We start from the raw sequence: 19,999 nt of genomic DNA, 5'->3' as shown, positions 1-19,999 counted from the left end.
CCCCAGACAAGCCGCCTGTCTGGACTAACCTGGGATTAGTCCAGCCCCAGACACTGGTCACAGGTCAGCTTGGGATGCATGCTCCCTGCAGTTCTCACTTAGGCTTTTAGGTGGAAGTTTGCATGTCCTGAGCACACATCTGTCGTTGCCCTTTCTTCATTAGTCAGTTTTGTGCATTTATCTGTGTGTGTGTGTGTGTCCACAAACTGTGAAAATCAAATGTTCCAGTACAGAATGTCCTATTCGGCTACGCTTTTTACCGTACGCTCCAGTTCAGTTTGTCAGGAGCTAGGCTAACAGCATGGTGATTTGCATGTTCCGCTGATACATACTCGACAGGCTATCTAATCTGAAACTGCTGACTCGTACTGGAAAGTCATGCAATGGGACTGGGACGATGAAAAGCATTTGTTTTATAATAAAAACCCGGTGTGCCGCTAAGACAATTTGCATTAATTGCAGGCCTGCTCTGTGGCTCATTCACTCTTTGACTTACACGCGCTAGTAGTGCCTCTGGGTGGCCCAGGTGGTGCTGCACCTGTTCTCATGAGAAACGCAGTCCACGAGAGCACCCCAGGGTACAAATCTGGCCTCCTCCCCACTCTCATCTTATTCACTCACGCACCACACTATATTTATTGGCAGCGGCAAGAGAGGCTGCTTCTTGATTTTCAATCAGTGTTTTTGTTGGAACAAAGAAAATGGCCTGCTGTTGAACATGAATGACATTTTGATACTTCTGTACATCACTGACACATGTTTATGTACATCTTCATCTTCTTTTTTAGGATTAAAAATTTTCTGTTTTGATGCTTGTTAATCTCCTGTTGACTTTATTTTCTAGGATTTACGGAAACAGGTTGCCCCTTTGCTTAAGAGCTTCCAAGGAGAGGTAAGCGTGTTCTTACAAATTCATATTGACAGTGGTAGACGTACATGCTCAAGTAGAGTATTTAAACAATGCATGTTATAAGACCCGTTTGACATTTATTATCCGCTCCCACTCTGTGCCCCTCTCTCCTTTTAAACCGTCATTTCTTCTCCCCACCATCTCCTGCTCTTTCTCTTGCCACCATCTCATTTCCCCTCTTTCCTCTCCATCTTTGCTTCGCTCTGCTCTGCTCTGCTCTTGATTTTCTGTCCTATTCATGAAGTCTTGTTGCCCGAGGGTGTGTTTAAATTGCATCCTGCAAAAAAAAAAAGTCACCACAAAACCCCAGCTCTAGCCAGTCACAACTCACTGCCGCTATTTCCTCAGACCTTGTATGTCTGCATTATTCCGTGAGGTTATTTCTCTTTTCTTTTCTTTTTTTTTTTTTTAATGATCTGGTGAATCATGAACCACGTTTTCCTTCATTGTGGCATGTTTATTTACTTTCAATTTAACGCTTCGCCCAAAGTTTGAATGTATCTGGACCAATAAGAGGTGACCTGTGTGTGTATGTGCTATATCACACTCCTAATGTTCGCCTCCATCTCCTCCTCCATCATTTTGGCCTAATTCCATCGTGACTCCTCCTTACTGGCAGCCATGCATTTCCAGTTCACTCCCATATGTGAAAGTCAGAGGGTAGGAGTGGAAGCGGCTGGTTCAGACTGGGCCTTTATGTGGGGTTGGAGTGGGTGGGTACACACAGACGCACACACGCGAAGACACGCACATGCACTCGAGCAAAATCATCTCAATGGATGGTGACAGGGCTGCTTTGCTACTGGCCATAGAATATTACAGTTTAACACTGGGTTAGTTTCCATATTCTTGTGTTAGAGCAACAACCACAGCCAGTGGTTATGTAAAAATGCTGTAATTTATCGTGGTTTCACCATGTTCTGCTGATGATCTGCAGTCTATTTAGAGAATAGAAACAGCAGCAGTATAATTGGGGCTTTGTCAGCTGTTTCCACCATCCTTATGTTGACACACCTCGACAGCGTGCGCACCAGAACACGCTGAGACGCACAGTGGGTGGTCGCGGAACTGAGTAAGACATTATCTTATGATTATTGAGATAATACTGTACACCCGCGCCAGTCTCAGAGCAGCCCATCAATCAGGCGACTATTCTGCGCGCTTGCATGCCACGACATGAGTTGCCCTGAGAATGTGTAATTTTAGCCTGTCTTTGTTTGCTTACCCCGCAATCCTTTGATCAAGGACAAGACAGCAGCAGAAACCAGAGGGATCCTCTCGGAGTCCCACAGTAACTCATCCTAAAGCAGTTTCACCACCAGTGTGAACCTTTACTAAGTGAATGTGGAGCTCGGATGGAGCAATAAAAAGTTGTAACCCAGGAACTTGGAGGTCTCTATACTTTGTTTAGTCTTTGTCATTGAAAGGTGGATTCCCTCGGGTCATAATTATTACCAATAACAGAACAGTTTCCACAAGGCCTGAGTTTGGTAAACGGGTTATGTGTGTGTTTGTGTGTGTAGTGCGTGCTCAGTGTTTCGTGTTGGTCCATCGATCAGATAAGCTTTTCCATTATCCAAGGCTTCAGTCTCTGCTTCCCATAGCCTCCCCTTATCAGACTCCACTGGGGCCACACACACACACACACACACACCCGCACTTACACGCGCGCACACACACAGGTCAGCCTGATGCCCTTCACACACTATGGGTTAGATAGGGGAGCAAGGCAGTGCTGAGTGATGGTGGCACAAGGTGCTGACGTATGTACCTATGGGCTTGTGTGTGTGGATGTGTCAGGGTTGCCTTTTGCAATTGTAAGCACTTCTCATCGGTAACCCACTGATACTGGTGAGGTATCATTTGTGTCACTTAATTTGTTGTGCTTGGGTTGTGTGTGTGTGGGATGGGGGTAGGGGAGCATGTAATAGCAGATGTCACTGGGATTGGTTGAAAGAGCTGCAGTTTGGAACAGCAGGGTTGTATTTGCAAATCCTGGGTGGTCTTCTAATAGCTCTGGTCCTGCAGTTAACCTGCCTTTAACTGTAGGGTGTGTCCTACATTAAATGTCTATTTCCTGCCTCCCATGTTGGGCTATATAAAGCTGCTGTACCACTGACCTTGGCCTAGTCATTGTACAGTCATACAGCTGGTTTTCTTCACCGCTATTGGCAGATCTTTTCTGTTTTTTTTTTATTTATTTTTTTTATTTTTTATTTTCCTTCTTTTAGAAAAAAAAAAAAAATGTTGTTTGTGTGTGCTTCTTCCTAATCACGTGATTGTGTTTTGGTTCTTTATAATCTTTTCTACACACACGCACATACATTTCTAAACAAGTTTAACATTGGTTTGTAAGAGGTATTAGTACTTAACATCAGTAATCTTCCATTAGTGGCCGTGCATTTGAGTATCCTGATCACTCAGTGTCGCAGAGCACTTGAAAAGGGCAGAGGACATGATGCAGCATGATGTGAGAATGAGTTATAATAGTGGAGTTGTGCATTTTTGTGCGTGTGTGTGTGAGCGAGAGATGGCGATGGTCGGACTTAAGAGTGTGACGGAGAAACATGTGAGAAAGACTGACGCTAAAAAAGATTGAGGGAGAAGAAAAAGAATGACTCAGAAAACATGGAAGTGACAAGAGATAGACTGCGAGAAAGTCAGAGAAATAAAAGGGGGGGGGTTCTGGCACCAGCCTACTCAGGGCCAGATGTTTTGCGGCTAAAAAACTAGAGATGAATCAAAGCCATGTGAAGAGATTTATTAGGTTCCCATAGGAGCCCAGGCAGTATTACATGTAGCCCGCTCTGTTTACAGTGGCAAGAACCCTTAAACCACCCATCAACTACACTACTGGCTTGGCTGGGAATGTGAAGACTTTATATTTGGACTTATACAGGCTTTTGTCTTTATTCCATTTTTCTCCGTGAATGCGCTGGAGGAGTTGGAAGAGAAACACAAGCCTGTTTAGTCTGAGTGCGTGAGCCAGAATAGTCAGCTGTAGCTCTGCCCAGTACAGTAGCACCATCTGAATGTCTTTATTTGGCATCTGTTTCCCTCGATTTAGACTTGATTTCAGATGCGTTTCGCCTGTTCTGTCTGCTTCTCATATTGAAGTGTGACACAGAGACTATAGCAGAGCTCATTGCCTCATGTTTCAGCATTGACAATACTGTAAAAGTTGCTCAGTGTGATTTTAGAATTAATCTCTTATGGATCCGCCCTAATGCTGTCCATTTCAATAATATCGGTGATGGAATGCATGCCGTGCCCTCTTGTGTTAATGGCTACATCAGTAATGGATCCACACTGTATTGCTGCTAAGAGCTGACTGAATAATCTGCCCCTGCTGTGGCTGGAAAGACTGAGCCAGCTGTTTAATGATGTCAGCGTGCTGGAGGGGAAACGAACACACTCCTGCACACAGGCACGAGCGCGCGTACACACACACACACACACACACACACACACACACTGACGGACTTCGGCACACTCACTCGAGGACGGACAGACGCACGGCAAACGAAACGCATCCGTCAGCGGCTGAACAGCTGAACTGGCTTCACTGGAGGAAACGCCAAAGCAGCTACTGTCAAGACAACCCTGTTCGCATGCAACATACAAATGCATAGTGAGGAAAGACGGGTATTTAGACTACTCTTACTGTGAATTGAATGGGTCTTTCTCTAGAGCGAATGGATTTTACCCTGAAAGTTGAGTTGGTGTTACTGATTATTAATGTTGTTTTTCATCCCTGCAGATCGATGCCTTGAGTAAAAGAAGTAAAGAAGCAGAGGCCGCCTTCTTGAACGTGTACAAGAAATTAATCGATGTCCCAGGTAAGACCGCTTTTAATGTCTGTGCTCTATGTTTGTGTAAGTGCGTCTGTTTAGACACATCCTCAAGTGGAAAATTTGAACAGGGCACCCCTCCCATATCCACGCTGAGGGGCCCTGACTGGAGACAGAGAAAAAAGCACGACGCCGCCCCCTTTGGTGCTCCTTCACTGTTCATCCACGTGTGCGCAAAGCCTTAATATGTCCCTGCAAGATCTCATCCCCACTAGTGCAGCTTTTAGATGGTCTTAACAGAAGGTGCGCTCTGTTATGGATGACAAGTTCGCCCACGTTTGGCTGCACACATAGGCAGGCACGTTCAGAATAAAGAGCCAAAGGAGAGTTTGAGAGAGTACACAGTCACAGTGCTGCTGGTTGGAGATTTTCAGCTGTGTGCGAGCCCTGGAGAGGCCGTGTATGTAGGAATGAGAGGAGTTGAGTTCATCTATAGCGTAAGGAGGTCATCATATTCCCACATGGATAGACCTACAGTAATATCTTTGGATTGTACTGCTCCCAATAAGTCAGCGCCAGCTCTGACGGGGCTATTCTTAACTTGCAGCGAGACAATGATGTAATGCCTGATGCACACACGCACACAGACACAGGCCAGCCTGACTAATGCAGCAGTCTTGAAAGAGGAAACAGTGTGTTTTGTTCTGTCTTCTGTCAGCTGAAGGCCTGGTTAGTCAGCCCAGTGTGCTCTGCTTTAGATTAAAGGTGTCTGGTGAGAGCGTTCAGCACCAGTGGCCCACAAGTCAAACTGCTTTTAACAGGTTGTACAGTTGATTTGAAAGGGGTGGGGTGGGGGCTCAGTGAAGGACAAAAGTTTGATAAGAGGACGAGAAAGTTAATTTCCAAGGACGCCAAAACAGATAGGAGTCTAAATTCAGAGCATACAGTTATGTTACTTAGTATTTGTTTGTGCTTATGTGAGACTAAGTAAGTGAAAACGTGTGTTTATCTGAAGGTATACGTGTGTGTGTGTGTGTGTGTGTGTGTGTGTGTGTGTGTGTGTGTGTGTGTGTCAGAGCTTAGCCCTGCATGGTGTGTCACCTTGACAGCATAAAATCAGCATGAAATTCCCCAATCGTTCTCTGCTGATCTCTCATTAGCATAGTTAAGATATCTAACTGCGTCAGACATGAGACACACACACACACGCACAGCCCTTACCCCCAGCTGTAAGCTGTCAGTTCCTCTTATCTGTACAACACACACACACATAAACACACACACGCATAAACTGCTCTTTTAGCTGGCATGCTGATGAGCGTCGCCTGCGTCTCTTGGCTGCCTGTCACCAGTCTGCCACCCATGAGCACCAATCAGATGTGATTGGCCTGACTGACAGGCCTCTCTTCATCACACTGACAGTTAACCCTGCTGTGTGTTCAGAGTTGTTGGTAAAATGCCTGTAGAAAGTCGCCTTTCTTCCTTCTCTCTCCGTGTTTTTTAATCTCTTATTTACTTTTTTCGCTGTCTGTTTTCACGGCTCCACTTTGTCCAGCTGTCTGCTCCCTTGTTTCCCTTCTCTCTGGCTTTCAAGCTGCATCACAGTGAACTCTTTAACTGATCACAGCCCAGTAATCTCTCTCGTTAATATGTCTCATCTATGTTGGTGTCTGCCTGGATCTTCTGGTATCTATCATCCAGTTCTCTTGCTGTGTCAGCAGTTGACGCATCAGTTGTTTTCTTCACGTACAAAGCCGGTGTTTATCTCATAACAATAGTTTCTTGATACAAAGGCTGATAGTGTATCATTTAATAGACTTCATGGAGAAGGTTCTGTTGATACAAAATGTCAAAACTAACCGTGACCTATCGGTCTGTAGTTAACTCTTGTAGCAACTATCGTTTTTTGTTTTTTTTTCTAATCAGAAGTTATGTTTCGCAGTCAGATCAGTCTTACTGGTCAAATTCTTATTTTTTTCATTTATTTTTTTAGCGTTGGTATTTGAAAACAATTGAGCCAATAATAGCATATTGCTTTATCAAATTAGTCCGTTAAAGGTTAATAATTAAAACTCCTCCACGGTAGGATAAGAACAGTAAACATGGCTTTTTTTTAACATTAACCATGTTGGAGAGTATTTGAACATAAAGATAACCTATACTGTAACTTGTATATAATAAAAAGGAGTGGGTGCACATTCTTCCATCGATCCTTTAAAATACACACAGCTTCTGCTGATTATTTATTAATGATCAAATAACGAAGTATCAGATTATGTTGGTTCTACAAATATGGCCAAACTCTCACCTGCGCTACAGATGCGTCAAAGGCTCGAGATTTAACCTACTTTGTCATAACATCTCTGGTAATTGGGGTTTGTTTTGGTTGTTGCTGGAATCATTCATTCTCCCCAGCGAGATCAAAGGTTAGGGTCGGCTCCAAAACAGCTGTCCCGAAGCCGTTAGATTCATTGCCTTGCTCAAGGACACTTCACCAGGGCAAACGCCCGCTCTCAAAGTGCCTTGACCGCGGTTATTCCCGGCACGCCACGCCACCTCGCCGCCCTTGCTTGTCTAATCTGCTTTGCAGTGTGTTTAACATGGTGTGTGTTTTCTCTCCCAGACCCTGTACCTGTGTTGGAGCTGGCTCAGCAGCTGCAGCTGAAGCTCCAGAGGATGCACGACATTGAGACAGAGAACACCAAACTTCGAGAGACACTGGAGGACTACAACAAAGAGTTCGCAGAGGTTAAAAACCAAGGTTAGAGACCGATATATGCAGGTGCACACGCTAATGACTTTCTGGAGGACATCGATGTCTTTCAAACAAATCCTAATCTCATTTCCAGGATTTAACCTTTGTGAAGATCAGCAGTTTTAATGTTTAAAAGCAGTTTCCAAAAAATAAACGAGAGTTTGTGCAAGAGCGCGTGCTGCAAAGCAGGACTGTTGCAGTATGTGGGAACAGGTGTTGGAATGGAGTTATAAAGCTAATAACAGGAAGTTATTATGGCAATAAGCAACACTGTTGCCGCAGATGAGAGGAATGGTGGCTGTTCGATTTTAGAAGTTGCTACAGTTCTTTTACCTCTTGCGCACTCTCAATGCAAACTGTTTTTTGTCATCCAAGATGGCTGCAAATTACAGTTGTTGGACTTTTAACTTAGCACAATTGGACATGAAATAAGTACATTTAGAGCTCCCACCGTAATATATTGAAAAAAAACCTGGTATTCACCAGAGTTTTCGGCCGAATCCAAGTGGTTTTATTCATAATGATTTAATATTTTCTGGAATAAATACCAGTCGGTGGTAGTAGTGTGAACAGACATGCCTCCAAATCAGGACCAAGCATAAAACCTGGTGATCTAATGCCAGGATAAAATAGAGCCTTTGTGACACTGATAACCCTGGTTTTGGGCTCAACATGACTTGCTAATCTGTTATATTTGTTTTTTGTTTCGTAGCCCACCCCTCTTGAGCGGAAGTGAAAAAACATTTAATGTGTTTATTTTTAAGAGTTTTTATTCATATATTATCTTTTTCTGAACCAGGCTTACGATTCAAAGGTGCTTTTTACACCACTTTACACGCTTATATACATGCTGTGCATTTGTACTAAACTATAGAGACGACAGTCCGGTACATTAAAAACTAGAGGACAAAAAAACATTTTAAGAATTAATCATCGAAGACTGCCAGATGTTTCCTCCTCCAAATTATTTACGAGTTTAAAAAAAATATTTGTTCAATGCCATCAGGCCCCTCAGATTCAGCCGGTTTAGAAGCCGATTCCAAGCATAAACGGTTCCATCTAAAGCAGAAATAAGTAAATATTCTGAAGGTTTTTAAAGAAGCTGCCTTTTAGAGAAAATCTGACCTCCTGTCAGCTAGAAAAAAACTGTGTAGATTTAACCGTGGTCATGAAAAGAACCAGGGCAAAATTCTTCTTGTGTCAGTCTGAGAGAAATACTTGACACATATGTGCAGCTGCACTAGATAGAAGTATACTGTTGCCATTATGGCTGCCGGTTGATATGGAAAGACCTTTTAAGTGCAAATATAAGATTAAACAATTCTTCTTTGACGCTCTTTTCAAGGCTCGAATCCATATTTGAACATATTGGATGACTCATGCATTTTTCAGAAACACGGCGCATGTACAAGGTTTTACATTTTCAAACAGATTTTGAAGAGGAAAAAAAACAAGAGGCACAGTTTCATGAATAAAAAACGTCAGGCTACCTCAGGGTAAAGAAAGATGGAAAAACTGACAAAGGCAGAGAGATGAGCGTGAAGTGGTAATAAAAGTGGTGCAATTTCTGTTGAAAAGAAGGAGTGACTGAGCGAGCAGGGAGTGTTTTGGAATCTCCCTCTTCCTCAGCGAGAGTTAATTGGAACAGCTCGATACCGGCAGGGTTCCATTCTGCCATTGATTTTCCTGTTCCCTCATCCTTTATCCCTTCTTCCCGCCTCAATAGATGGGGGATATTTAAACCCCAAAACACACGGTGGAACTCCCACTCCTGTTAAACACACACACGGACCCGCCCGCACACTTGCACACGCACGCACACACCGAGACACACGGAGCGCAGAGGCCATTGATCCCCGCAACCTAAATGTTTAAAGTTCAGTTAAGCAGTTAAGGGGTAAGAGGGCTCTGAGGGGACTCTCCTCTATTGATTATGTGTCAGAGCAGTGAGACTGGAGTTTAAATCACACGCGCACACACTGCGCTAAGAGCCCTCAGTCAAAGGCAGCAGGCAGCATTGCTCTATATCATTGTCTCACTCGCTTATATCTTTCTCCGAGAAACACACACAAACACTCTCTTAACACGCGCAGAGGCCTGTTTATTACTCCAGTTATGTGCTAGATTTATTTCAGGCTGCCCCATACAGAGCTCAGCCGTCAGCAGGTTATGGGGTTTCAGTGCTAATGCAGCCCTAATGAATACAGCATATCTACTGCCGGTGGACGCTAAATATTCTGTACCAGTCACGGATGTAAAGATTAGGCTGGAGCCATAGGGGCCGGGGTCTGCGCCTGTGCTGACAGAGGCAGAATGTGGGATATTAAATGCTGTTTCTTAAACTTAAGCAAAGGTCAAAACTCCCCATCAAAAGCATCATCATCACTGCTGCCATTTATAACATACAGGAAACTGCTGCGGTCTGGTTTCTGTGTGTTTTTGCAAATTGCCAACATTTTTTATTCTTCCTTCCTTCTCTCAACACTTGTTTTTCTGCCCTGACCCTTCTTCAGAGGTGACCATTAAGGCCTTGAAGGAGAAGATCCGGGAGTATGAGCAGTCTTTGAAGAATCAGGCAGAGAACCTGGCCCAAGAGAAGCAACTCCAACTACACAACGACTATGCAGAGAAGGAGAGGTAAACACTTTTGTGTGTTTTTGTGCTATTTATGCTGTGTTTCAACTAATAACTTGTGCGTTATTTTTCCATTTTACATCTCTAGGTCGTTGTGCCCTCAGGCAATGCTTCTAATCTTTGTGTTTAAGATTCGAAACTTAGCAGAACTATTCACAACTTAATAAAGTTTTTCTAACTAATGCGCCTTTGAAACTGTGTTTTTTTGTTGTTGTTGTTGTTGTTGTTTTTTTGAACATCTGTGAAGTCAAATCAACTACAATACTGGCTCTAATCATCAAATTGGTGCTCACTGCTTTCCTCTTGCACATGGATGTAACCGACTGTATATGATGTCAGTTAGAATCAACACCTCAGATCTCTGCTTAGTATTTATCAGGATATACCTCTGGAATCATGCTGGAATCATCGCCTGCGCTACTTATTGTGTCCGGAAACGAAGTAAATGAGTGAAGCCCACCAGACGATTATGACGTCTTAACTGTCCCTTCATGTTGATTTACTAGATTACTTTCTTTTCAAGCTACAAGAAGCACAGAAAGACTGCAACATTTGATTTCATTAAACATCTGACGTGGGCTTCTTTTCGACTTAATCCCGGCTATTTTTATGGTAACTAGTGATGTTGACATGTTAACTCTGGGACTTTATTGTCTTGGATCATACCTGTGCTCCCACCTGTGCTGAATGAATAGAATAGATAAACATTTGTGCAACGTTTAAGTGGGGAGCACTCGTATGAATATCCGGCGCTAACGAGGAGTCTCACAATTAAACGATTAAATTCAGTGAAATCAGTAAAAGCGTTGTTTTCAACCCCGTTAATGTGCAGTTTTTTAGCGACACCATACAGATATAATTATATATTCGCTAAAATCCATTCAGCAGTAATTTTATTTAAAAGGGACTTAATTACCTAGATGCAGCGAAAGCTCCTTCTTGGAAATTGTTTCGATTACAAATCTTAATTTTTATTTGATCTCCCAAGATTTGTGTTCTGTTATGGAGCATCGCAAACATCAAGTTATCTCTCTTTTTTTTTTTCCCCCAGTCATGTTGTTTGCTTCATGGAGGTTTATTAAAGCCTTTTGGACTTGCAGTAGAAGATCAATTGTCCAGCTGTATTTCCTGTACGTCAGTGTTTTATAGGCCACTTCCTGTCTGCAGAGAGCTGACTTCCTGTGTATGAGAGGGGTACTAAATGGATGGCACCTCCTTATGCATTTTATCTTGCGCGGAGTGAGGGAAGGCGAAAGAGAGGGAGAGAGACAGATGAAAGGATGAAGTAGAGGGCAAAAAAATAGAGATGACAGGAGAGACAGATTGGCAGAGAGAGGGAGGTTCAAAGAGTGTCATAAAGACCGTCTTTGTGCTAGATTATTGATGTTTTTACACGCAGTGGCAATTTCTCAGCAGAGCCCAACTTTTTATATGCTTAGAATGAATCTATTTTATCCGTGTGGTTTCTGTCGCCCCCTCCCCCCTCTCTTACTCAACCCCAGCTCCCCTCCACCCCCCGGGTGCAGCGTGCCCCAGTGGCCAGACATTCCTGCCTAATAAGGCTGCTTAATGAGGAGTGGGTTGTGTTGGGAGGATTTTAGTGAGGAAAACACTTCAGAAATGGTGGGAAAATAGAGAAAAGTTAGAGTTGCTACAAAGTGTGAACCCAAGATTAACTGACTCATGTCTTTTAACTGTGACTTTCTACTTCCTGCTCTCTCTTTCTTGCCTCTGTAGAAAACTCCAGGAGAGCCAGGACTCCATGTCCTCAAGCTTGGAGGAGGCTGAACACAAGGTCCAGTCCCTACAGACAGGTACCAACCCATTCTTTACACTGTTTACAAACCTCCTAACCAGTTCAGATAAAGTAAGCTAAGAAGTCAAAATGAGTTTGGAGTTGGCTTTAAATGAGCTCAGTTTTTTTCAGATTCTAGGCATTTTTCTTGGAAATGTTAATTTATTGGTCGTTATGTGGAGGAAAGAAGACATTGCCAGTAATTAAGATAATCTGCTTCATCTGGGCTCGGTGGGTGTGGTTTCATTAAATTGACGGTGGCCCGGCAGCAACTTTTCCTTCAAATCTTTGAGAAAACCACAAATGCAAAAAATGTCTAATGTGAAATATCCCAAATTTATATTTGTCAAAAAAAAAGAGTGTGCGTTCATTTGGAGTACGAGCTTATAACGCATTGGAAAACAGATGTTGAGGAAAATGTCTTTTTTTTTTTTTTTTTTTTTTTTTGGGCAGCTGACTGGAGACACAACTGACTCTTTTCCCATCTTTTCCAGCACTTGAAACAACTCAGGCTGAGCTCTTTGATTTGAAGACGAAGTATGACGAGGAGTCTACAGCAAAGTACGTGTCTTACTGATCTACATGTGTGTTTGCAGAGAACTTCTCCCCTCTGGCTCCTCCATATTCTGTTCCTGACATAAACGTCCTGTTTAGTGAGTCTCCCTCCCTGGAAACCCCCCCGCCCCCCCCCCCTCTGCCTAACAGCTGGAATGTCTCCCACAACGCTCAGCAGCCTCCAAATCCCAGCATTACCCACGCACTGTAAATACTGAAAGAGATTGTAATGTATTCTGCAGCCTCGGCGAAGCATCAGAATAGATTTCTTATTCGTGGCGTTGTTTAGAGGGCTGTGACAGATGGGGGCGGTGGTCACTTTGAGACCTCTGACTTAAAACCACACAGGTATTCTAACAGGACTTGAAAGATGAGGCAGCTTCAGTCACTCGAGCAGTGTGCATCTATCATTATTGATCTTATGGTGGTGGCCAGGATGAGAACAGAAGCTTTTTCATGTCGGCACTCCGCACTGTGAAGTGGCACTTTATGACATTCACACTCCTCCTTCCCTCAGGGTTAGTGGTGGGAACCAGAACCACTCGAACTTCTTACAGAAAGCTGAAAAAATATATTTCTGAGGGAAAAGTGAGGATTTTATGGTGTTTTATTGATAATTGGTAGACCGCAAAAACACATTGCACTTTCCTTGAAACATGAACTCCTCTGCTAAATCCAAGGTTGTTAATAAAATGGTGAAGGGCATCCTGCTTGCATGCACAAAGTACAGCAGAGTATCAACTTGGCTTTTAAAGCCCACCGCATCCTTTCCCGTTTACTCTGCCCCAATCTCTGTGTCTCTCCATTAACAGTGTTGTTAAATTGATTGCCTGTTAAAACAGATCGATCCGTCTTCTGTCTTCCTCAGAATATTTTTTTTTCTTCTTTCCACCTCCCACACTTTGTCTTTTATCATCTACATTGTGCATTTGTGTTAGAGGAAAGGCCACAGGAAGATATTACATGCAGTGTAATGGCACCAATCAATAGGTTTCATTGTCTATCAGACGGTCCCTCCCGGCTTTTCTTTCTCCTGACTACATTGCACTTCTTTACTTGTCTTTGGGCTTCTTCTTCTGTGCCGGTCTCTTTATTTTGTGTCAGAAGAAAACAAATTTTGAAGACACTTACAGTAGCCCCCCTTTGCTTACAGAAGGTAATAAGCACATGCCCGCCCACATCCACACACTCACTCTCTCACTCACTCGTGAGCCTGAGGCAGTCAGGGTCCTTGACTATGTGGCGTGCTGTGATCTGAAATTTTAATGCAACGCTTTAAAGCGCACACAAACCCTCTCTAACCCTGCACCCTCCCAGTCCTCGGAGTCCTTCCCCCGTTTACTGCTTGGCTGAGCAAATCGCCAGTGTTTGGCTGAACACAACTTTTAACCCTTTAACTGCATATATTTTGGCACAACAAAACACAAATGCCATTTATATCATGCACTTCTTCACACAAACACAGACGCACGGGCACACACACACACACACTTGCTCTAAACTTTCCACAAAGGAGGACATTGCGTGACAAATCCCACATCCTCTTGCTGCATTTGGATAATCTGCCTTTTAAAATACGGATACACACACACGGGTGTACACCGGCTCCCTAAGAATTCGGTCGATATTACAGACCCGGAGTTTGTGTGAGAGTCAGCGGGTGTTCGGGCTGTAGTTGTAGCGTAGCCCCCTCTCTGTGTCTGCACTGTGAGGGTCTGCCTGGCCGCATTTTAATCGTTTAGTCCCTGTTAAAGATTAATGATATATTGATCTCCAGCCCCACAGGATGCTGTGTGAGTGTGTGCGCGTGCAAGCTCTTATGCATGTTTGTGTATGTGTAGCTTTATCTGTTTATAGAGGGCTCGATACCATTTTGGTAACCATTTAATTGCTGATAATTAGGGAGCAGTAGGCTTTTCTCTCCTGTGTCCATCTCAAGCACACGTAAACACAAAATGGCGCACAATACACACACACTCAGACACACTCTCACAGCTTGCTTCTCTTTAAGCCTCCTTGAAATCCCCAAGGTAACACGCTGTGAAAACGCAATGTGGAGAAAGCCAAGGAAAGAAAAGGAATGGAGTGATGAAAGCTGGAGGGCAAAAAGCAAGGCAGGGGCTGGAGGCTTCAGTGAGGAAGAGGGGATAACACTGTGATAGAGGAGGGAAATGAAAATCTAAATCAGGGGAATATCCTGCTGGCACCGAGGACAGAGGCCGAGGAAGAGAGGGCGAAAGATGAGAAAGGGGAGGTGGAAGGAAAATAGATGAAAAAAGGGGGGTGGGGAGGAGTGGAGGGCAAGTGGGAAAGGAACTGTTGAGGGGAAGGAACAGAGGCAGGCAGAGGGTGGAGAAGAAGAGGAGCGGTTGAGTGAGGAGCAGGAGAGAGAAGATGATAAGAGATGAAAAGGCCTGTCTGAGATGGAAGAAGTACAGTAGGGGCTTAGAGGCTCTGGGTTTGTTTCAGAAGTCCAACACTGATGTCAGTGGGTGCACCTCTTGGCTTTCATGGTACAAAAGAAGTGAGTGTAAGTGTGTAGCTTTTATGTGATTTCCAATGCAGCAATGAATCTACTCTGCTGCGCCTCCTTGTGGCTGCTGTGTCAGGCTTTGTGTATAAGTTTTGGTGGCATAAAATCAGACTTTACATTCCGAAAGACTTCCCCTTTTATTGTTGAGTGTTTGATGAATTAATTACACTGGGTGCATTGGCGGGCCACTGAACGTCCCTGCTCTGCCCAGCGACTCACTGACTGTATCAGGATATGCAGAAAATCCCTTCCCTGTGATCTGCTTTGGCTTTCAGCCTCTAGCTTTGCCTTTATAATTCCCAAATACAGCCAAATCCAGAGGTTATTTAAGAAGACTTTGTGCATCTGTACTTTGATTAAATGATCACATTTGGAGCAGGAGTGCTGGTGTATTTGGGCAGCATTACTACCCATAAACGCTCTCCATTACAAGCTTTTCTAGCTTGTTGGCTCTGTGACCTTACATTTGTGAGTGCACACGTGGGTCCCACACACTATAGCTTAAGACAGGATAAAAGCTGTTGAGGTAGTAAACTATTATGTTGCTTAAATACATACCAGATCCTTTTAACTATTAGGGAAAGAATAAAGCTGAGAGTGAAAAGCTCTCCCACCCACATCTGACTCTTTTTTTGCTGCATTGCCCATGGCGCAATGTTGACCTAATATCATCTGTGTCTGTTTTGTTAAACACATTCAAATGAGTAGTACTCAAGCCTATGGGACATAACACTGTTTCTCATACTGTGGCACACAAACACAAAAGCTGCGTGGGCTATTGGGTTCACTATCAAAAGATTGCAGTCAAATCAAAAGGTCTTAATGGACGCAGCAGTGCACATATGCACTCACTTCTTTGCACTCGATGGTGCTCATGTATTCCTATCAGTGAGTAATGTCTTTAATAAACATGCCTGCATATGCCCTGCATCTTTTCGCCGCATTGAACACTGTTCATGAGGTCAATATTTCCATACTTCCTCAAACCATGAAATGCATTTAAGATTTATCTGAGCGCACACACACACACACACACACACACACACACACACACACACACACACATACTGTCAACTAATTAACAGACATGCTTATCATATTTAAGCAATAAAACAGTTTGTGAGGTAGCGTAAAAAGGGAAAGTTTACAAATAGTATCATTCATTCATCTGGCTTTTTGGCTTTTCCAAAAAAGTCTTCATGTTTTCAGGCAAGTGCTAAATATTCACATCACTGAAGGGGTAAAAAAAGGGTTATTAAAGAATTTTTCCAAAGTCCAGTTACAGGTGATTTTAGGAGGATGTGTTCTTGCTATCTGACCTCTTGCAAGTCAGAGGTGAACCATGGCCTCCATCCAGACCATTAGTCAGACACAATCACACAGCTTCATGGCAGATTAGTCTGCTGTATTAGGATTTAGAGCTCTATTAATGTAATCCCTCTGTTTTAGTGTGGCCTGGGTTTAGGGGCTTACGTGTGCACACCCGCACGCAGAGACATACACACACACGCACACTTACTTTTAAATACATGTATGCACACACACATACAAGCTGTTTGGGTTATGGAGTTCACAATCAATGGATTAAGGTGAAATTTAGATAGTAGCTTAATGGACGCAGCATTCTCTAAATGTGTGTCCTCTGAACAATTGTGCAAACATGTGATGTGTGCAGAGTGTTCTTCTTCCTTCTCCTGATTAATCCATACTTTCCCCCCCTTTTTTTCTCTCTCTGGAAGCTGTCTTTGACCGTGTCCTTTCAGCTCTGTCACATCCTGTGTGTTTTTCTCTTGATTAATTATAAATGTCTCTGGTAGGGCCGACGAGATTGAGATGGTGATGACAGACCTGGAAAGAGCCAATCAGGTAAATTTGCTCAGTGTAATGCTACCTTTGTGTGTGTAATGGAGTAAATTTAATCTTGGGATTTTTCTTTTTCTTTTTTCTTTATTTAATCATCAGATGTCTAAACCAGCCAATATTGTTTGTGTATATCTTAAGCCAGAGTTCCACAGCGCTCAATTTTTTGTTCAACAACCATAAGACCAAGGCACAAAGTAGCACTGGGTGACCTGTTCCTTGATTTGGCTAAACATAGGCCTTGAACAGTTTCAAGTTTGCCCTGAACACGCTGTCCCGCTGCCGTAAATATTCACCAGAGCACCAAGTGTGCATTAATCTGTGCCTGAAAATAGTTCTGAACAAATGCGCCATTTATTCAGCTTTGAGTAACATCAGTGTCCAGCTGTTAGAAGGAACTGTTGAGCTTTTTCTAAAAACGCTCTCTGTATTTTTGAGCCTGTTGTTCAGACAACCTGGTTTGGTCTTTTGTTTATGGGATTGTTTTTTTTTTTTTGTGAGAGTTCAGGATCACATTCGTATTTTTAATTTTTCTACCTATTCACAATCAATAATGTGTGCGCTACTTAAACAAGTAATGACTGACTTATCACCGTGATTGTAGCCGTTTGTTTTACATGTTTACTACACACCTACTAAACCCATTCAGCTGAAATAAGCCCCCCAGCATGCCCTCTGCCCTCAAGTTGTAAATATTCCTGTGGTATCTGTTAATGTCATTGTTGTTAACTTTCGTTGTTAGCCCAAGAGTAGGATTTGTGGTTAAAGGGGTAGCATAGGCATGTAATGTTAATATTAGCCTAAAGGTTAACGCTCCAACTATAATGCCACACATCCACAAACACACACACTGTTCACACTTCTGATTTGAGGTTTACAGAGGGTGACAGCATGGCCTCCAGCTCAGTCAGACTTTTTATAAGCTTTTATAGGAAGAAAATGGAAAACAGGATTTTTCTTTGAGACTAGCACTCCATCTCCCACCCAGTCAATAACAGCTCTCAATATGGTTGCAATTAGGAACACTGTGGAATCGGCTCCCTGTAACTCCTAATGATGGCAAGTTGGCCAGTGTTGCAGATGATTCCCAACTGGAGAATGGTGGTGTGGTTATAAATTCAAGGCAGTGGGTATTATCTCAGTTCTTGGGAATGATTTAAGAAGCATCCAGTCTTTGTTGTCATCCTTCATTATTACTTTTGATTCTCTCAAGCCTCCTTCATCCTGTAATGTACATATGTTTACTCTGTAAGGGTCCGGCCTCTCTATACAGCCACACCACAGTTTGATGGTAGGGGAGACTTGTGTAATGGAAAATCTTTTCACTTAGATTTTATGACTTTTTGCTCCATGCTTATGCAGTCCACTGAATTCAGCTGTGTACTCTGCAAAATAATCTATCCAGTGAAAAAACCATCACAACCTACTTGGTTGTCGATGACTGCATCCCCCTGGCTAATAAATTGACACATTTCACACAGTGTGGTTTGCATGTTGTAGCTCTGCTTTTTTTAGATCTACATCTGTTGAATATGTTTGAAGTTTTTCTAAACGGCTAATAGGTCGTTGGGACTGGTTGTGAGTGGTGGGGGAAAAAAGAAGAGACAGCATTTACACACAAATTAATGCTAAATTGAGCAACATCAAACGGCTCAATTTGACTTCAGATTTGGTGTAAGAACCCTCAATGCAGGATCTTCCTTTCACATCAATTTGTTCTCTTCCAGCGAGCAGAAGCGGCTCAGAGGGAGGCAGAGGCGCTCAGAGAGCAGCTGTCCTTGAGTAACCAATCGCAGCAGCTCAGCAGCCCGGCGAGAGCCGACCCCGACACGGTAACACGTTTTATTGATTCACTGGATTGTTGACAAAAATGTTGATGGGCTAAAATTTAGCTTCATATGCTCAGTGTTTGGTTGCTGAAAGCTTTAATCTCCACAGTAATGGTTTCTAAAGTGGCATCAAGCGATTGATGTATTGATTACCTAATTTATTGGACAATAGACGCATGAAACCTCCAACAGTATCAACTTGCCTTCAGTGCCTTTAAATCAAACTGCTGACTTATTTGGCCTGTAGGAACAGGCTGCAGAGGTGGCATCCCACTCAACTCTGGAGGCGGAGCTCAGGGCCAAAGAAAGGGAGACCGCCCAGCTGGTGGAGGATGTCCAGAGACTGCAGGCCAGCCTGACCAAACTCCGAGAGACCACCAGCTCCCAGATCACACAGCTGGAGCAGCAGCTTAGCAGCAAGTCTGCAGTTCTCAAGGTACCAACAAAACACACACCTCCAGTAATATTTTGTAGGGATTTTTAAAAATGTATTTTGCAGCTATTTTAGTCATTAATCCTGAGCTTTTCTGTTTTCTTTATTTGCATTTACTCGCTATGTTCTTGTATCTAAAGTTCAGTGAAAGTCATGTCAATTTAGTTTTGTTAGCTGTCATTCATTTTTTATTTCTCTGTAATCCACAGGAACTGGAGGAGAAACTGGAGAAGCAAGCTGATTATGAGGAAGTGAAGAAGGAGTTAAGGTGAGGAGCAAACTGAGGCATGTGTGTGTGACCAGCACAAACGTATTTATCGCATGTGTCTGATGTTGTTAACATTGTCAAACCCGCGTGTCTTCATTTCAGATGTAAAACTCAATTGATTGCCCTTCGAAAGTGAAGCTTTATATCGTCTCGCTTGCTTCCTGTCAATCTGTTATTACTTTGTCCTTGAAAAGACAGAAATATAAAAGTTAGCATGTTATTTTACAGGTGTGTGTGTGTGCAAATGTTATTGTCGGAGCATGATAGTCACTTTTTTTTTTACTGTTTTCTCAGTATCCTCAAGGCCATGGAGTTTGGAACATCAGATTCTGTGCAGGTAAAAGAGACACCGAGTACTGTAGACATAAACATGACTCTTACGTTATTACCAAAGTTATCGGTGAACATCTAAGGAGCAAGTCAGAGGGAAGGTGAATCCAAAAGGTTTATTTTGATATCCTTCCCACCTCTCCTCTTCGTCAGGATTCTTCCAAACCTCTGGAGGTGCTGTTGCTGGAGAGGAACCGTACTCTTCAATCGGAGAGTGCTGCGCTGCGCATCGCCAACACGGAGCTGAGTGGTAAGTCTGCCCAAATGTGAAGAGATTGTAAAGACCGGTTTCTTTACAAAACTTAG

General features: G+C 43.1%; 1 protein-coding gene across 7 annotated transcripts in view; it reads left to right on the top strand.

Moving 5' to 3' along the window:
• cux1b (cut-like homeobox 1b) overlaps positions 1–19,999 on the top strand; it is a 59,662-nt gene that overhangs the window by 19,700 nt on the left and 19,963 nt on the right. For all 7 annotated transcript variants that reach the window (XM_075473357.1, XM_075473353.1, XM_075473351.1 and 4 more), the window contains exons 3-14: positions 845–892; positions 4,671–4,749; positions 7,325–7,462; positions 9,970–10,093; positions 11,828–11,904; positions 12,380–12,446; positions 16,791–16,839; positions 18,561–18,665; positions 18,910–19,098; positions 19,305–19,363; positions 19,658–19,700; positions 19,847–19,943. In XM_075473357.1, coding sequence (XP_075329472.1) covers positions 845–892; positions 4,671–4,749; positions 7,325–7,462; positions 9,970–10,093; positions 11,828–11,904; positions 12,380–12,446; positions 16,791–16,839; positions 18,561–18,665; positions 18,910–19,098; positions 19,305–19,363; positions 19,658–19,700; positions 19,847–19,943 — 1,075 coding nt within the window. The remainder of the gene's footprint in view (positions 1–844; positions 893–4,670; positions 4,750–7,324; positions 7,463–9,969; positions 10,094–11,827; positions 11,905–12,379; positions 12,447–16,790; positions 16,840–18,560; positions 18,666–18,909; positions 19,099–19,304; positions 19,364–19,657; positions 19,701–19,846; positions 19,944–19,999) is intronic.

Source organism: Odontesthes bonariensis, chromosome 9 (assembly GCF_027942865.1).
Source record: "Odontesthes bonariensis isolate fOdoBon6 chromosome 9, fOdoBon6.hap1, whole genome shotgun sequence".
Lineage (NCBI taxonomy): Eukaryota > Metazoa > Chordata > Actinopteri > Atheriniformes > Atherinopsidae > Odontesthes > Odontesthes bonariensis.
This window is presented reverse-complemented; position numbering and strand designations above follow the sequence as displayed.